Source organism: Oryzias latipes, chromosome 1 (assembly GCF_053564925.1).
Source record: "Oryzias latipes strain Hd-rR chromosome 1, Olatipes_Hd-rR_3.1".
NCBI classification, from domain to species: domain Eukaryota; kingdom Metazoa; phylum Chordata; class Actinopteri; order Beloniformes; family Adrianichthyidae; genus Oryzias; species Oryzias latipes.
The window spans coordinates 28,128,505-28,144,106 of record NC_136237.1 but is presented as its reverse complement, the minus strand read 5'-3'; the positions used below and the strand labels follow the sequence as shown (position 1 = coordinate 28,144,106).

The following is a 15,602-nucleotide window of genomic DNA, read 5'->3' as shown; positions in this document are numbered from 1 at the left end:
CAGAGCACACATACTGAGTAACACTGAATTTCACATTGCACTCGCTGTGTTTTGCTTACTTTTGTTATTAGAAAAGGAGAAAAAACTAAAGAAAAAGAGTCTTTGCACTGGAGTGGAACCCTTATTGTCTATGTCTCTTCGAACAAAAAAACCTTCCAAAATGACATAGAAATATTTAAGAATGTTTTTTTTTCTGTTTAATACACTGGTTTTTGGTGGTTTTATTATTTTTTTTAAATAAAACTTTACAAAATAATTTGTAAATACGGAGTGAATGAAGGAACTAACCTTTTCAGTCACAGGTTAAAGGGGAAACAATTGTATTCTGGAACTGCAATATGAATAAAAATGTATAATTTTATATCTTGGTAAAATGTTTATCTTAAAAATACAAATGTTTTCAACTGTATATGAGTTATATATTAGTTACATAACTATATATGAGTTTAAACTGACCCCTGCCTACACCAGTACTTTTTGTCATATTATTAAAAAAAAGTTATTTTATGAATGCAGCTTCAATCAGGAAAACTTTATTCATCCCTTTAAGGTCAAAATTCAAATTCATGGTAAACAGTTAAACACTTCACTATTACCTTTTATTTATTCTCTCAGTGAGTTATTTAGGAAGCAAATCCAAAACCAAGGACTTTCTCTATTAAAACATGTTTGAAATTGATATTTTGCAGCTGTTCCGTTTATTGAAAATAGCTTCATTTTTTCTCATCCTCATCTGTTTTCTTTTCTTCTTCTTCCTCTTCATCTTCATCTTTTTCCTCCTTCATTTCCTCTGGTTTTTCTTCCTCTTCCCCTCTTTTTTCTTCACCTTTCTCCGACACTTCACCTTTTTCTTCTTCTTTTTTCTCCTCCTCATCATCTCCCACCTTTCCATCTGCTCTCTCCTCCACAGCTTCTTCCACTGTTGCTTCCTTTTTCACATCTTCATCCTCCTCATCTTCTTCTGCTTCTTCTCCACTCAGGCGCTCCAGATCTTTGATTCGCTCTTTGAGTGCTTTGTCAGCGCTTTTTTTCTTTTGTAGAATCTTCTTGAGCTTAGTTTGCATCAAGTCCATTGCGTTATACAACTTGTCCACCTTTTCTTCCAGCTCTTTCGCCTCAGGTTTGATGTTTGCGGGATCCAGGTCTATCAGGCCGTCTTTTATCAGGATCTGCCTTCCCTTCTCCTCCAGCATACCTTTGGCGTCTGGATACTCTAACAGGGACTCCATTAGGTCATCTTTGGAGAGGCAGAAGAGATCAGAGTATCCAATGCTGCGGATGTTCGCTGTCCGCCTGTTTCCTGCTTTGCTGCCTTTAATATTAAGAATACTGATCTCACCAAAATAGCTGCCACTACCTAGCACAACAAACTGTGTGACCCCATCATCGGCAACCACTGCTAGCTTTCCGTCTTTGATGATGTACATCTCACGACCAATGTCCCCCTTTTTGCAGATGTAGTCTCCCGGGCTGAAAACCTGTGGTCGGAGTTTTAGCACCAGTTCGATGAGGAGTCCTGCCTCGCAGTCTGCAAAAATACGAACTTTTTTCAAGGTGTCCATGTGGACCTGGATGGCTATTTCTGCTTTCAACTTGTCTGGGAGGTATCGCAGCACTTCTCTTTCATCTTGTGCCTTTCCATTATTCCACAGGTAATCAAACCACTTGATGACTCGCAACTCAAGCTCTTTGCTGACTTTTCGAGCCTACGAACAAAAAGAAAGGGAATCATCAAGAAAAGGGATCAACACAATAGTATGCTTATGTGGCACATTATTAACCTGCATATAGTGCTTGATGTTGTCAATCCGAGACTGGAACTGGGCTTGAGCTGCATTCATGTTGGAGATCATTGTGGCGATGTTTCCCACAATAGTAGCAAAGATCAGGACACCAACCAGGAAGTCCATCACATGGAAAAAGAATTCTGAATCCAGAGCTGGTGGGGGGGTTTCTCCGATGGTGGTCAGCGTCAGAGTGGACCAGTAGAGACTAAACGCATACTTCCTCATTGGCTGCCCAAACTCCGGTTCATCAGGATCATCCAGAGCTGGATAGACCCAATCATCGGCCCCAAAGCCGATGGATTTAGAAAAAGAAAAGTACAAACAGGCATTCCAGTGAATGATGATGAGGATGTACATGATCAGGTTTGCAATGCGAAAGATGTTAGGGTAGTTAGTTTTGGTTTCTGTCTTCGTGAAGAATTCCATCATTCGACCTATTCTCAGCAGCTTGTTGATTCGGATCTCTGGGTAATCAAGACCTAAAACAAGATAGAAAATATCTGTCGGCAGCATGGATAGAGCATCAAGACGGAACTGGAAGCTGGATGTATAGCGATCCTGGAGCAGCTTCTTGTCTTTCACCATCAAACCTTGTTCAAGGTAGCCTGCAATGTCAGACATAAATATAAATTTTTATTTTTATTTTCAAAGGAAAATATGTCCTGATTTTCACTGGTATCACTGAAACTTGATGACTTTAAGGATCTATTTAGATGGATTAATACTTTACCTGTTCTGGTCCTGAAGAACATGTCAGCTAGGTATATTAAGTCAGAAGTGTAATCCAAAAAGAACCAATAGATTATATAGTCATGCTGAAGTTCTTCAAAGCAAGCTCTGATTGTAGAAACAAAGGTAAGAAAACAAAGACATGCGAAGGTTAGTATCATGGTCGACTTTTTGACACTACTTTTTCTAAAATCCAGATCATTTTCATTCACTCCGGTTCCAGTCTCTATTTCAAGCACAGTTTTTTGTTTTGATTTATTTTTCTCTGAGTGCCTGGTACACAAGTTGTTTCTACTCTTGTATACAAAAAAATCTACTACAGTTCCGAATTCCACTTGTGCCAAGAAATCTTTGTCCTGTCCCACGGATCTTTAAAATGAATGATTTAAATCACAAATTTAGAGCAAGTCCTTAGTTAATAACAACAAGCGTCACCATTTCTGCACTTTGCTGAGGACAGAAAATGGAACGCAACACTTGCAAGAAGGTTGCAGGAGTTGGAAGATGCCTTTACATTTCCATTTTTAAACATAATTTGATGGTTTATGGCTTTTCTTGATAGTCTTGCTGGCATTAAAATTGTTTCTATCTATTTGAATCAATGTTGTTATGTTTTTATTTTATTTAAAAGTTGAAGTTTTAATGAGCTTACAGAGCTGACAGAGTTACATATTTAATAGTCACCTGGCAACGATCATGGTCCAGTTGTACATAACAGGCACTGTGATGAAAAACAGCCAGTTGTAATATAGATTCCCAGCTGGATTAATCACAAATATTTCTTTAGGCCTAAAAAAAGAGAAAGAGGTGATGGGAGAAACCAAGCAATAACAATATGTAAAAAGTTTCTATAAAGCTTTTTGGTATTTTTTTTTACTTGTCCTTGTCCTTTTCTTTCTCTTTTTCCTTTGCTTTTTCTTTTTCCTTTTCCTTCTCTTTTTCCTTTTCCTTCTCTTTTTCCTTTTCTTTCTCTACTTTTTCCTTTTCATCCTTCTCTTTGGCTTCTTTTTCCTCCTTCTTCTTCTTTTTCTTTCTAAAAACATTAAAAAAGAAAGATGAGTTGAAGTGTTCTCTTGCTGTAAAACTATATTAAATATAGAATCACAAAATACTTACTCTTTTTTCTCTTTCCTCTCCTTCCTCTCTTTTTTCCTTTGTGCCTTTTCCTCTCTAAAAAAACAGGTAAAATATTAAACGGGAATAATCTGCTGCGGCTCTTATTTTGAAGGGCTTTGAAGGGCTTTAAAATACTTAAAATCTTACTCTTCATTATTGTTGTTGTTATTTGTGTTGGTCACATGAGGGGGATTTGACTCTGGTCTATTTCTGTTACAAACACAATCCCAGCAATCATTTATTTAAATGAACATTTTTTAATTTAATGATGTTTTATGACTTTTTTCTCCTTATTTAAGCCTTTCATAGAGATTCAGCTTACAGTTCTTCTTCGCTTTGCTCTCCACTGTCGGTGCAAGACTGTGGTTCTGTGTGAGGTGGTAAAGAGAGGCGGTGAACTGCTGTGGATGAGCTCATGGCGACGCTTCTGCAATCTACACTGAAAAATAGTAAAAATAAATTAGGATTTAACAAAAATAAAGTAAAAACAGTCCTAAATCAGTGTTTTTTAGGATGATCAATACTCAAAAAGAACTTGATCATTCATCTGAGACAAAAGACCTAACAGCAAAACACTTATTGGGGTCAGAATTTAATTGCTAACTGCAAATATACCAATCATTTTAATTAGATGTTATGTAAATAACTGCAATTTAAATATTTATCTGAAAATCCACGCTGCAAAGCAGAACCTCACTTCATTTTAAAAATCCTCCACTTAATTTGTCATTCTTTCCCCATTTTCTCAATTATCAAACCATTACAGACCACTCTGTTCTTTGTAACATCACCAATTATTCAGAATAAGCCACTGTGAGGATTGCTGGAGGGAAAAAAGACAACATTTCAGTTAATTAAAAAGTCTCTGAACACATTTATAGAATGCTGGATTTGTTTAATAAAGCATTGCTTTCCATAAATTATGCACACGGAGGAGAAAAAAGCATTTTCCTCCTCAGCATTAGATTATAGGAACGGTTCATGGAGCATTCGAAGCAGACTGACCATAACAATGTCAAACTTTATATTTGACTTTAAAAAATAAAGGTAAAAAAAAAAATACTGAAGTAATTATTTTAGAGCAGGTCGTTTAAAAAGACCTCTTGCCAAGTCATCAATAAAAATGTATAAGACTGCATTTCAGAGGCACAGTGCAAATGGGAACAAAAACCTCATCAAATGAGTGTGACGGCTGACAAAACTTTTGTTTTTTTATTTCATTTACCAATATTTGTCTTTTCTCATGTACATTGAATCGTGAAACAACAAAATTCAGCATTCAGAAAAACTTGAAAAAATGTAACAATAGTCAAATGTCTCAATTTTCACAAAAATACTTTCTTAATGGAATTTTAATCAATCTATGCACTGTAAGCATCCCAGCTTGGACATATTTGTTATTATTCATCTGTTAAAACCTTTCAGAAACATTTTAAACAATAGAGAAAAGCTTGTTTGACTTGTCTGAATTTAAAAAAACAAAAACCCATAATTAACTAAAGTGATTCAAATCAAAATGTTCTTTTTCCTTTAGAGTAAAATCAGATTTGAAGGAACTAGATATGAAGTAATTAATCGTCTTACCTTTCCACTCCTTAATTGTGTGATCGGTCCATTTACCTTGTTTTTTAGTTTGTTTTTTTCCAAATCTTAGGCTGGTCTAAGAGGCTTTAGATAATCATTTACACCAAAAATCATTTAAAATTACATCTAGGATAGGAAAATGACACCTTTAAGCAGTGCATGATCTAACTATGTCATGGAGTCCCAATGACCCTATTGAGGATTTGTGGATTAGAGTTGGCTGAGAAGAGGACAGTCAATCGCTCATCTTTATTTTTTTTAAAGAGTCTTATTTAATGTAACAATCACAGCCCACGACACAGAAAAATAATTGTGTTATCGATTGTATAAGTTGTAACCAGTGTTTTATGACCATCTGAAAGGAACTGCAAGATTTCTTGTTTTGACAAACACACACACTTGTACGCGCACAAGCCCCTCTTCTGCTTAGTCAGCACTCTCAGCCAAATCCCTTTCTGATCCTATTAGATCAGCCCCATCTGAACAGATTTCAGGTCAGATTAACATGAAACCTCTTGAGTGTGTAGAGTCATTTAGACTACACTTTTTATTTTTCAGTTTGCGAAAAAAATTAAATTAAAAAAAAAGGGGGGGGGGGGGGTAATACCTCTCCCTGTTGGCAGGTGTGCTTTTTACAACTCACCAACATAAAATGAATACATGCATTTGCATGCATAGAAGCAAACAGCACTTTATTTGGTTTACAGCAATAATAGAAAGCAGGAAAAGGTAGTAGTACAGGATTTATTTCAAATCAAATCAACATTTACATGAAATGAAATATAAGTCTACACAAGACTTTGAAAATAAGATTTGAAGGAAAAGGTCATGACACTACATAATGTAAGCTACATCCGTTTGACTTTCTGCTAAAAAAAGGTTCCCGTCGCTGCTGCAGTCTGAAAGATGAGGCTTTTTAATGTCAAGCACGGAAAAATCAGGAAAATAAAAGACAACAACTTCCAAGCTTTGCCAAATGGAACTACATTAAAAAAACACAAAACAAAGCAAACAATTTCTAACTACTTTCATGCTTAGAGTATAAAAAAGAGAAAAGGTTGTTTTTCGAGGTTTCATTTTTTCCTTTTGCCTCTCTTCTACATCAGATGTGAGTGTTTCAGTCATTTAACAACAGAGGAGGGCAGCTACAGTGCAGCAGGATCTGCGATGCCTCCCGTCACCTCATTCTCAGCTGCGTCTGTGTCAGTGTCACCAGCAGCCGGGACATCAGCAGCAGCGGGGATATCAGCTGCGGCAGGACCGGCCACATCAACAGCCACCTCGGGGGCGATGTCAACAGCGGCAACGTCAACGGGAGGCACGTCCACAACAACATCATCAACTGGTGCAGCATCCACAGCCACATCCACCACGGCAGGCTCAGCAGCTGCTGCCGGAGGCGCTGCCGTGGCCTCTGCTGCCGTCTCCACCACTGCCGGCTCCACTTCAGTGGCCTCCACCTCTTCAACCTCGTCTTCCTCGTCAGAGTTTAGGGGTGCCACCCCAACACCGGGACCTGGGTTCCCACCCTTTGTAGTAAAGTCAAAAAGAAATAAAAAAGTTTGATTTGGACCAGGAAGAATCAGCTGCAGAATCCTAATCTCTGTGAATTTGGCTCAATAAATAGGATGTAAAACAAGCGCATCTTTGGTTGGCTTGTTTGATTAAATAAATGAAAAAGCCTTTGCATGCATACTTTTACAAAATCTCCAACAAGGTTTTCTTATGAGAAGAAAGAATAAAAAAAAAACACAAATTCTCAAGGCTTAAGTATAAGTTAGTAGCACATGCTGGGATGTTCGGTTTGTTTTGGTTAGTTGTTATTGTTGCAGAAACCTTAGCAACACCCAGCAATTTCCGACAATACCGAGACAAAATATATCCACGGAATAATTGTTGGTTTATTTAAATTTGTCTCACCACTGTAATGTCACGTGTGTCTGGAGTTTTGGTGGAGCCATTTATTTTCCTTTAATTCAACAATAGAGCTTTGCGTCTGGTTAGGAGTGTGTGACTAATTCCAGGAAGCTTGAAGAAACTGGAGCAGAACTGTCAATGCATCAGTTACTTCAGTTTTACACCCTGGAGTGTCATTATTTCTATTTGTGTGACTTTTTTGGAGCAAACAGCTCCTTAAACAATTAAAAGAAATTACAAGATGGAACAAATCAGTTTAGTACAAACAAAGGGGACAAAAAATAGCCTTGGTGTGAATTGAAGGCTCACCTCAGCCTCCTCATCTGAGGCATCTCCTGCTGGGATGGCAGCAGCAGCTGGCTGGACTGGTACATTTATCTGGATTTAAAACGGTTCAATTTAAATGCAGTATTGAGTTTTGTCAGTTTGGATGGTGCAATGTAATGAAGGTTCTTACATCTGCAGCCGCTGCAGGACCAGCCTAGAAAAAGCAAAGATCAAACATACTCAAGTGAGAATTTGACGATTTTTTAGATTTTGTTAATTTGCATAAAGTAGAACACTTGAAGTTATATTTTATTAGGTCTACTTGAGGATTATGTGTAGTAAATACCCTAGACCATGTGATAGTGTAGAAAGTATATCAACTGAAGACTTATTCAGACTAAATTGGAACAATTTAAATTTACAATATATGGATAGGACACAAAAAGTAAACTTCAAGGATACTATCTCACTTTTAGCATCAGTATACTTGTAGTACACCTAAACTGACTACTTTTTGCTACAGAAAGTCAAACAGAATTTATCTCAAAACTCACATGAGCACCAGCGGCAGGAAGAAAGGGGTTTGCAAGTCCCTGAAAAGGTAAATATTCATGGTTGATCCTTAAAGTCAAGTCTAATTTAAGTGAAACATTGTTAGCTCCTGTACCTGCTGCTGGTACATCCTAAACAGCTCCATGAGCCTGAGGGCTGCATTAGCATGTGCTGCAACCTGTTGGATAAATACCAGACATCCGAAGTGGTGAGCAATGAAAGCAATTATTTCCCCTCTCTAAAAAAGCTGTTGTTGATGACGTGACAAAAACGTGATGCGACAAGTCCCAAAAGCAGATCAAAAGGAGCACCTTTACCTCACTGCTGTCACTGTCTGGAGCCTGCAATTGAGGAGAAAGACACAAATAAATATACATAAGGGAGTTCTAAAGATCAACAGCATTTAAATTTTTTAACAAAAGATGCATTCTTTTCTTAAAGAAAGATATAATGAGACTCACGGGAGCAGCAGAAGCGGAGATGATCAGGTACAAAAATACAAACAACTTCATTTTGGGTCCTGCAGAAAATACAAAAAAAAAAGAAGATTTTTTTGTTGTTGAAAAAATGATACTTTTTATTTTTTAAGAAAACATACTAATGATATCGCGAAAACATAAAGACATTTTTTTTCTCTGGTGAAAAGTTCAGAACAAACCTTTTAATAATCCAATTCCCCAAAAAATAAACAAGATCTTACTTTTTTTCTGCAGTAGACAAAGTCTCTTCTCAGATTCTCAGATACGGAGCCAAGTCTTCCTCATGTTGCCCAAAGAAGCCATTTATATTCTGGAATACCCAGTGATAGCCAATCACATCCAGTAAAACATGCAGAGCTATGTGTTTGAAGAAATGTCTTACGTGTCAAAACCAAAGAAAAAGTGGTATGTGGGGTTGAGGCCCTGGTTACCCTTAATTATATGCTTTGTTCAAGTCGACTTAGCAAACATGCTCATCTTTATTGCCCTAAAACCAAAGCTTGAAAGAAAAGGAGATCCATGAAAGCAACCCAAAATATTACTTACTGTGGTGTGAAAAGAAATGCAAGAACCTTGCGGGCAGATCTGATTTTCAGTAAGAATTGTTCCAAGACATTGATAAAATAGCGACAATACTTTCATTTTTCTCATCCACTTCATTAAACCTGTTTGAGAAACATATGTGAAGAAATGTACTCATTCAAACATGAATTTGTCATTTTTTAAACACATCTGATAGAGCAAAAAGAGTGAGAAATGATGTTAAGCAGAAGTGTTCAACCATCGTTTGAGCTTCAGGAATTTTTTTCTATGTCCTTCTAATTTACTTGATCCCTGTCAAGACTCTGACCTCAGACCTGGAACCGCAACGCCCCACAGCCCAACTGTAATTACAAGGGGCTCCTTCAGTGCCAGTAACACAAAAAAAATAAATGAACCCAGAGTTTGGTGGCAACATTTTCATTAAACTATACATCATTTCAAAAGATAATTGGAATTTTTTCCTGAAGTAATCTTGCTAACGATCTATTTTTAACCTTTAAATCAATTCTGAATACAAACATCACATGAATAACTGTGTTGTCCTGGCATAAATCTTTAAGGCTCACTGCCTTGAAAGAAATAAGTCTGTGCTCCAAATTCAGAAATTCCATTCCCAGTAACCATAATTTACAGACAATGTATGCGATACAAGCACGTACACATTTTTAATGATAAGTATGGGGTGTCTATACGTTTGTTTTGGTTGTACATCATAGTCATTTTGAACAATGCAGGTCTCAAAGCGTTTTCTTTCCAGATCAGATAATGAGGCACTCACTCTGTAATCTACAAAACCGTTTCCCAGACTTGCCTCAGATCTGCTGAGATAATGAGTTTTCCCTCCAAGATAACTTATCTCTTCATTAGTTCTTCAAGACAAGTTTTTGTTTTATTTTCAGTTATTGACTGTCTTTTCCAGTGGGAATTCTTCATATTTGACGAGTTAATCTGTCTGTATTTTGTTTGGCAAAGTAGCAGGATAGGACACTGTTTAATACACAGATCTTGGTGGCTCGTACTTGCTGAGTTGCAAATTTTTGACAGCTGCAGTTTGAGGAGCTGTCTGGGAAATACACAATTTACAGGTCTACTGGAGTCACCAGGTTCAGGGTGTCTACACTATAGGTAGCTTCTGGAAGAAAAAAGGCTTTAAAAAAATGTAATATCTGGTTGCATTTACACCAATAAAAAAACAAAAAAAAATTTCTATTAAGTGATTTTTTTTCTAACAAGGTTTGATTTGATTAAACTGCTATAAAAATGTTGCCTTCAGTAAAAAGGCTATGTTGTGCTCTTTTAAAGCAAGCTATATTCATAAATGTATTTACATTAGGTTTTCATTTGTTTTAAGAAACATTGTAAACCCTTCTGTTAAGACCAAAACTATACATATGTTGTTCCTTTAGCACTGACATCCCCCATAGAAAATGGCTTACACCCAGTTCCAGCCAAATAAAATCAATCCAGTTAAATCAGCCTTCATCTTTTCGTGATACGGATACTACCATGTTGGAGCCAGACAACATCAGCAAGCAGTGATTGGTCTGAGTATTTCATAGTCCGTGGCAGGGGTGTCAAACTCATTTTCCCCGAGGGCCACATCAGGATAGTGGCTGTCGTCAAAGGGCCAGATAGAACTTATACATGTAACTAAATGTAATGAAACAAAATGTACCTACTCCTTAATGTTAATTAACTCATTATTCGTTCATTATAACCTTTTAATGCACAGTGTTTAAGTCCTAATGTATAGTTGCCCAATCTGATATTTCAAGTCAGATTCCCCCTAGATATGAATAAATACACAACAATTTTTATTTTAAGAAATTAAAAAATTTTATGCTCTCGCGGGCCACATAAAATGACACTGAAGGCCACATTTGGCCCCCGGGCCTTGAGTTTGACACATGTGGTCTATGGCAACCAATTTCGCCAATCAGGAATGAGTTTATTGGAAGTCCACACCCCCTACCACTTGTAAACAGGAAGAAGAAAAAAAAGTAAATACAACACACTACACATTACAAAGCAATTGTGTTTTTTTTATTCCTCTTATTCTAAAACAAATGGAAAGTAGTGTTGAAACAAAGCTCATCCATTACATTTAAGTCTATAATCCAGCTTTTAACTGAGCTTTCACAGTATTTCCCTCTGTGAGGTAGATAGAAAAGCACAACCCTAAAAAGCTGGAAAACCTGCTGAATGACTAACCTTTTCTTTAGAAATGCTGCCCTTCAGTGTCAGACATACATCTTCAAAACCCTGGTGTTACGCCTTCAAACAGCACAGCAGCACATGGGACAAAATACTATCTAGCTTCATTCTTTCATTTGGATGTGCTGCCACCCTGCTGTCTGGAGTTCTCTGGCATAAGGAGGTTTGAACATCCTCTGCAAGGGATATGCTAAACCAAACCAACATCATTTATCACCACTGCAGAGCAATAAAATAAAACTTCCTACTTTTATTTTAAAAACGTTTCCATCCTCCTCCCGGCACTTTAATATACATTTTTCATGATTGCTTTTTAATTGCTTTATTTCAAACTTTCAGAACAATCCGAACCTTCTATATCAAAGGAAGATATAATAATTGAATTGATCTTTTTATTCTACAGTACTACAATGTTTTTCATTGAAACATTGGAGAGTTTGACATACACTGTAATGCTCATATTTGAATATTTTCAACAATTACCTGATGTTGCAGCAGCACATCCTACACATACACCTGAAGCTGACTCATTTCTGTATGCTATGATATGCTATGCTACACTGGTACTGAAGTACCAACATACAAAAGTGTGCCAAGAAAATATCTCCCACACCACATTCAAAGTAAATTAAATCCCCTTTCTTCCCCGTTGTGTTGCTCAGTTTGAACTGCAGCAGATTGTCTTGACCATGTCCACATGCCTAAATACATGAAGTTGCTGCAATGTGATTGGCTGATTGGAAATTTGCATTAACGAACAGTTGGACAGGTGTGTCTAATAGGGTACTTTCACAAAGAAAGCCCCTTGCTGTCATGATTTGTTTTTCAGTTGTCTGCTTATTTTTATGCATGATTCAACAAATCGAAAACTTTAAGCTAAAAAATAAATCGGATCAAAAAGGTTTGCTGGATCAAACTATCTTTCACTCCTGGTTCTTTCAACAAAACTCCACCAGCTGATGATTGGAGTTATGACAAAGAATCCCTAATAAGAACGGAGAGTGTTAGCGTGAGAGGACGGCATGTTGCTTTGCGGGGATAAAAATTAAAATCATGCTGGGACAGGATTTTTACTTCAGGGTCTGAAAAACAGAGGAACTTTCCCTTGATGTCTTTGTCTACAGAAGTTACATTTCACTGCGGGGAAATTTGCTCAACCACTGAAATAGTTATATTTAGTTTAATGTCTTTAAGCAGTGGTATGTAGGATGAATAACATTCAGTTGCTGTAATGTCTATATAGTAAATCCTGGGATGAAGATAATTCTAGACTTGTCAGACAGAGGAGATGAGATGAGTATGTGGAAAAGAAATCTTTCCCATGTCTCATTTCCTTTTATGATTTCTTCCTAAATTGTTAATCTGTGATAGTCGTTCTTGTGCTTATCACATGCTTTTTTAATTCTATAAATGAGCACAAATGCAAATATTTTTAAAACTTGAGATTACCTTTTGGGGGATTTTTGATGTAAAATGTATTATTTCCCATATTCCAAGAATGGAGAAAGCCACCCACGTTCATGCAAAGTGTTTGTGAACATTTTATGCAGACTGTACACACCTTAATAAGTAGAAACGTGTTGACACCCAAAAGCACGACTTAAAAGATTAAATACAAAAATATATGTACTATCTTTCCTTTTAATAAAGTGACTCATAATGAATAAATTCAAATTCTGTTACTTTCCTTTCTTTGTTATTTGTTTTGTATAAAAAGAGAACACCAGGGGGCAGAAGATGGGTGTCAGTGAGTCTTCAAGTTTTAGGTTTTTGCACTGTTAAGCAGCTAAGTCAGTTGCACCTTTTTGTATTATCAACTTTTTATTTGTTGCTTTAGCAGGTTTGAGTGTATACTGTCTGTATTTTATTGAGTGGATGCTTGTAACACTGATTTTACTGTTGATTGTTTGTCTTCAACCGGCAAAGGAAGTTCATGTCAGAAAAATAAAGTGGCTTTGACTGAATTTAACTGAGTTGAATTTTTAAAATAAGCATATTTTGCCCCATTTTTTTATTTTTCTCTTCCATATTTTTATTTTTTGTATTGAATGCATTTTTATTGGTTTTAAAAATTTTTTTGCAGGGGTGTCAGACTCTAGGCCTAAAGGGCCGGCCTCATGCTGGTCTTCCAGAAATCCTGCCTTATCAACAGCATTTTACCTGGATCAGGTATGTGTAGCCAATAAGGAGCTTCAATGGCAGGTTGGTTGAAAAACATGTAGGACACTGGCCCTCGAGGCCGGGAATCGGACTCCCTGCTTTCTGTCCTTAGTTGAACAGTCTACCAGACATAACAGGTACACGTTGATAGCTTTTTTTTAAGAAATCACTCATGAGTTAGTTTCAGCCATTCACTAAACAATAATACCAACTTCCAAACTGTTTCACAATAAACAGTAGGCATGAGAGAAATGCTTCAAAGTGTTTGTTTATTAAAGAAAATGACAAAGTAGGACGTGAGACAACATGAACTAAGATGCAGCACATGCTGTGAGAAAAAAATAAAAAATAAATCCCTGTCTGCAGACCTACAATAGCTTACTGTTAATAATCAGAGGATGAAGAAATCAAAAGGTTGTATTTTTAACATGAATCATTCTAAGAATGTAATTCAGTCAAACTTTTTTTCTGCTAATATTCTTTCTTTTCATTATTTACTTTCATGAAAAGCTTCCATTTAACGTAATTTCAGTTTTTGTCAAGCACTTCCAGGTTCACTGGCAGATAATGACGGAGGAGCTCCTTTACACCTTTGGATGCACCTGCAAAGACACATACTCCTTACATATCCTTCTTTACATGTCCTGCTTCAAAGTATTTTGGAAAGTAAAAGGCTACCTGGCTTGCCTGTGTGGGCTTATTCTGCAGGAGTGACTGCAGTGGATCCTGGGATGGGACAGCTTTGGCATCAGAGGTTGGCTTCTGTAAAGAGAAGAAGGGGAAAATGGAACAAGAGGCTACATACAAATCTTTTCAGGTATATTTTTCAGTTCTTACATTTATGGTTTGCTGAGGCATGTTTTGAGGAGGATATTCAATTGGGAAAACCTGCAAGATGCAAAAGACACACAAACAGGGTTTTCAAACAGCAGCAAGATATAAATGTGTTTAGATTTCAAAATAAAATCATCTCACATCTGGCATTATGGGTTGGTTTGACATGGGAGGAAGGTTCTGCACAATCTGAAACCAGAGAAAACCCACTCAATCATTTCAGTACATACATATTATGATAGCACTTGTGCAAAATATTGCACATATATAGTTTACCCTTTGCTGACTGAAGTCATAGGGGTAGAACTGCAGAGGAAAACACAAGAACATTATGATTAGTTGATGTGCCAAACGTAATAATGCTTGCAGGAGGCAAACACTTACAATCTCTAAACTCTGTCTGCCTGGTGGCTGAGGAATGGAGTATTTGATGAAACCATAAGAAGAAAAGGGCTGCAGGAAAGACGATCAATTAGGACCAAAAGTCGCTCAAACTATTATTGATTATTCTTTATAAATTAAGACTTTACAGAACCGTGTTCATTCTTACCTGTGTTGGATTAGCTCCACCAGTGGGACCACCAGGAAATCTGTGAGGATAAATCTTAAACACAAACAAAAGTACCTTTAGTAGAGCTCAATAACTTTTGAGTTTTATTTTACAAATATCACCAGGTACTCTGAAGTACTATAACATACCAGTTCTATACTATAAGCTCCTGGGAGTCCAGGTTGTGGAAAACCAGATGAAAAGGGATTGTTCCCCTGGATAAAGTTTACAAAAAGAATATTTATGAGTTTTTTCTTACAAATGAGATAAAGCAAAAGCTATAGCAAAATCTGCATTACCTGTACAGGTGGCTGCTGCTGTCTGGAGCCTGGGAAGTGTGGCAGGTACTGAAACTAAAGATAAACACAAATGCTGCTAGGTGACATATACACAGATTTTACTGGGGAAAGTAAATCTGATTTTTGTCTTGGACTTACTGGTACAGCACAGGCTGTGCTCACCAGGCACAGGCACAGGATGGCAAACTTCATTTTGTCCCTACAAATATCAACACTCATCATTAGAAACTGATACAATTCTCACTGAATGTTTGTTTTCATGCGCAAACATTCATAAACTCACCCTCAGAAGCAAAAGACCCACAACAATGAACCGTCAAAACAATGAGTTTAGGCTATCTGATTGCATTGTATCATGCAAACAGTCCCTTTTGCTTTTATAGAGTCCCTGCTTTCTTCGGTGGGCCAATCCCAGGAGAGGAAAAGGGAGGGAATTCACTCAATGAGGGGGTACAGAGAACATGTCTAGTCTTCAGCTTTACTAAATGACCAGTGGTCAAATCCACTCTCTGAGTAATGTACTCAGGTTAATTATACTGTCTGGAGCAGAGCACCTTTACTCTTTTTGTAT

The 15,602-nt window shown here is 37.0% G+C and overlaps 3 protein-coding genes across 4 annotated transcripts; all 3 read right to left on the bottom strand.

Moving 5' to 3' along the window:
- Nucleotides 1–517: 517 nt before the first annotated feature.
- LOC101168021 (cyclic nucleotide-gated channel rod photoreceptor subunit alpha-like) lies at nucleotides 518–5,430 on the bottom strand. Of its 2 annotated transcripts, none has more exons than XM_011476228.4 (9): nucleotides 5,217–5,430; nucleotides 3,955–4,071; nucleotides 3,780–3,842; nucleotides 3,633–3,686; nucleotides 3,394–3,549; nucleotides 3,201–3,305; nucleotides 2,518–2,624; nucleotides 1,782–2,392; nucleotides 518–1,706 (listed from the first exon to the last, which is right to left on the bottom strand). In XM_011476228.4, exons 2-9 carry the CDS (start codon nucleotides 4,047–4,049, stop codon nucleotides 714–716), a joined length of 2,184 nt encoding a protein of 727 aa, XP_011474530.1. In that variant the 5' UTR covers nucleotides 4,050–4,071; nucleotides 5,217–5,430; the 3' UTR covers nucleotides 518–713. The 2 variants fall into 2 exon arrangements, with proteins under 2 accessions (XP_011474530.1, XP_078808801.1); XM_078952675.1 differs by having other exon boundaries at nucleotides 3,955–4,066.
- A 460-nt stretch (nucleotides 5,431–5,890) lies between these two features.
- LOC144994541 (uncharacterized) lies at nucleotides 5,891–8,798 on the bottom strand. The gene is made up of 8 exons (XM_078952668.1): nucleotides 8,653–8,798; nucleotides 8,414–8,472; nucleotides 8,270–8,293; nucleotides 8,068–8,130; nucleotides 7,955–7,993; nucleotides 7,591–7,614; nucleotides 7,443–7,511; nucleotides 5,891–6,745 (listed from the first exon to the last, which is right to left on the bottom strand). Exons 2-8 carry the CDS (start codon nucleotides 8,462–8,464, stop codon nucleotides 6,362–6,364), a joined length of 654 nt encoding a protein of 217 aa, XP_078808794.1. The 5' UTR covers nucleotides 8,465–8,472; nucleotides 8,653–8,798; the 3' UTR covers nucleotides 5,891–6,361.
- A 4,797-nt stretch (nucleotides 8,799–13,595) lies between these two features.
- On the bottom strand, nucleotides 13,596–15,383 carry LOC144994538 (uncharacterized). The gene is made up of 11 exons (XM_078952651.1): nucleotides 15,315–15,383; nucleotides 15,170–15,230; nucleotides 15,032–15,085; nucleotides 14,882–14,947; nucleotides 14,733–14,786; nucleotides 14,567–14,635; nucleotides 14,459–14,488; nucleotides 14,324–14,371; nucleotides 14,186–14,236; nucleotides 14,027–14,110; nucleotides 13,596–13,950 (listed from the first exon to the last, which is right to left on the bottom strand). Exons 2-11 carry the CDS (start codon nucleotides 15,221–15,223, stop codon nucleotides 13,933–13,935), a joined length of 528 nt encoding a protein of 175 aa, XP_078808777.1. The 5' UTR covers nucleotides 15,224–15,230; nucleotides 15,315–15,383; the 3' UTR covers nucleotides 13,596–13,932.
- Nucleotides 15,384–15,602: the final 219 nt, after the last annotated feature.

Excerpts from the sequence above, each read along its gene's own strand:
- LOC101168021 (XM_011476228.4), bottom strand. The coding sequence starts at position 4,049 with ATGAGCTCATCCACAGCAGTTCACCGCCTCTCTTTACCACCTCACACA. Across the intron at positions 2,625-3,200 it reads TGGACCATGATCGTTGCCAG|AGCTTGCTTTGAAGAACTTC; the intron begins GTGACTATTAAA and ends TTCTACAATCAG. Across the intron at positions 1,707-1,781 it reads ACATCAAGCACTATATGCAG|GCTCGAAAAGTCAGCAAAGA; the intron begins GTTAATAATGTG and ends TTTTGTTCGTAG.
- LOC144994541 (XM_078952668.1), bottom strand. The coding sequence starts at position 8,464 with ATGAAGTTGTTTGTATTTTTGTACCTGATCATCTCCGCTTCTGCTGCT. Across the intron at positions 8,131-8,269 it reads CAGACAGTGACAGCAGTGAG|GTTGCAGCACATGCTAATGC; the intron begins GTAAAGGTGCTC and ends TTTATCCAACAG. Across the intron at positions 6,746-7,442 it reads CCTCAGATGAGGAGGCTGAG|GGTGGGAACCCAGGTCCCGG; the intron begins GTGAGCCTTCAA and ends TTTACTACAAAG.
- LOC144994538 (XM_078952651.1), bottom strand. The coding sequence starts at position 15,223 with ATGAAGTTTGCCATCCTGTGCCTGTGCCTGGTGAGCACAGCCTGTGCT. Across the intron at positions 14,948-15,031 it reads AGCAGCAGCCACCTGTACAG|GGGAACAATCCCTTTTCATC; the intron begins GTAATGCAGATT and ends AACTTTATCCAG. Across the intron at positions 14,787-14,881 it reads GAGCTTATAGTATAGAACTG|ATTTATCCTCACAGATTTCC; the intron begins GTATGTTATAGT and ends TTTGTGTTTAAG.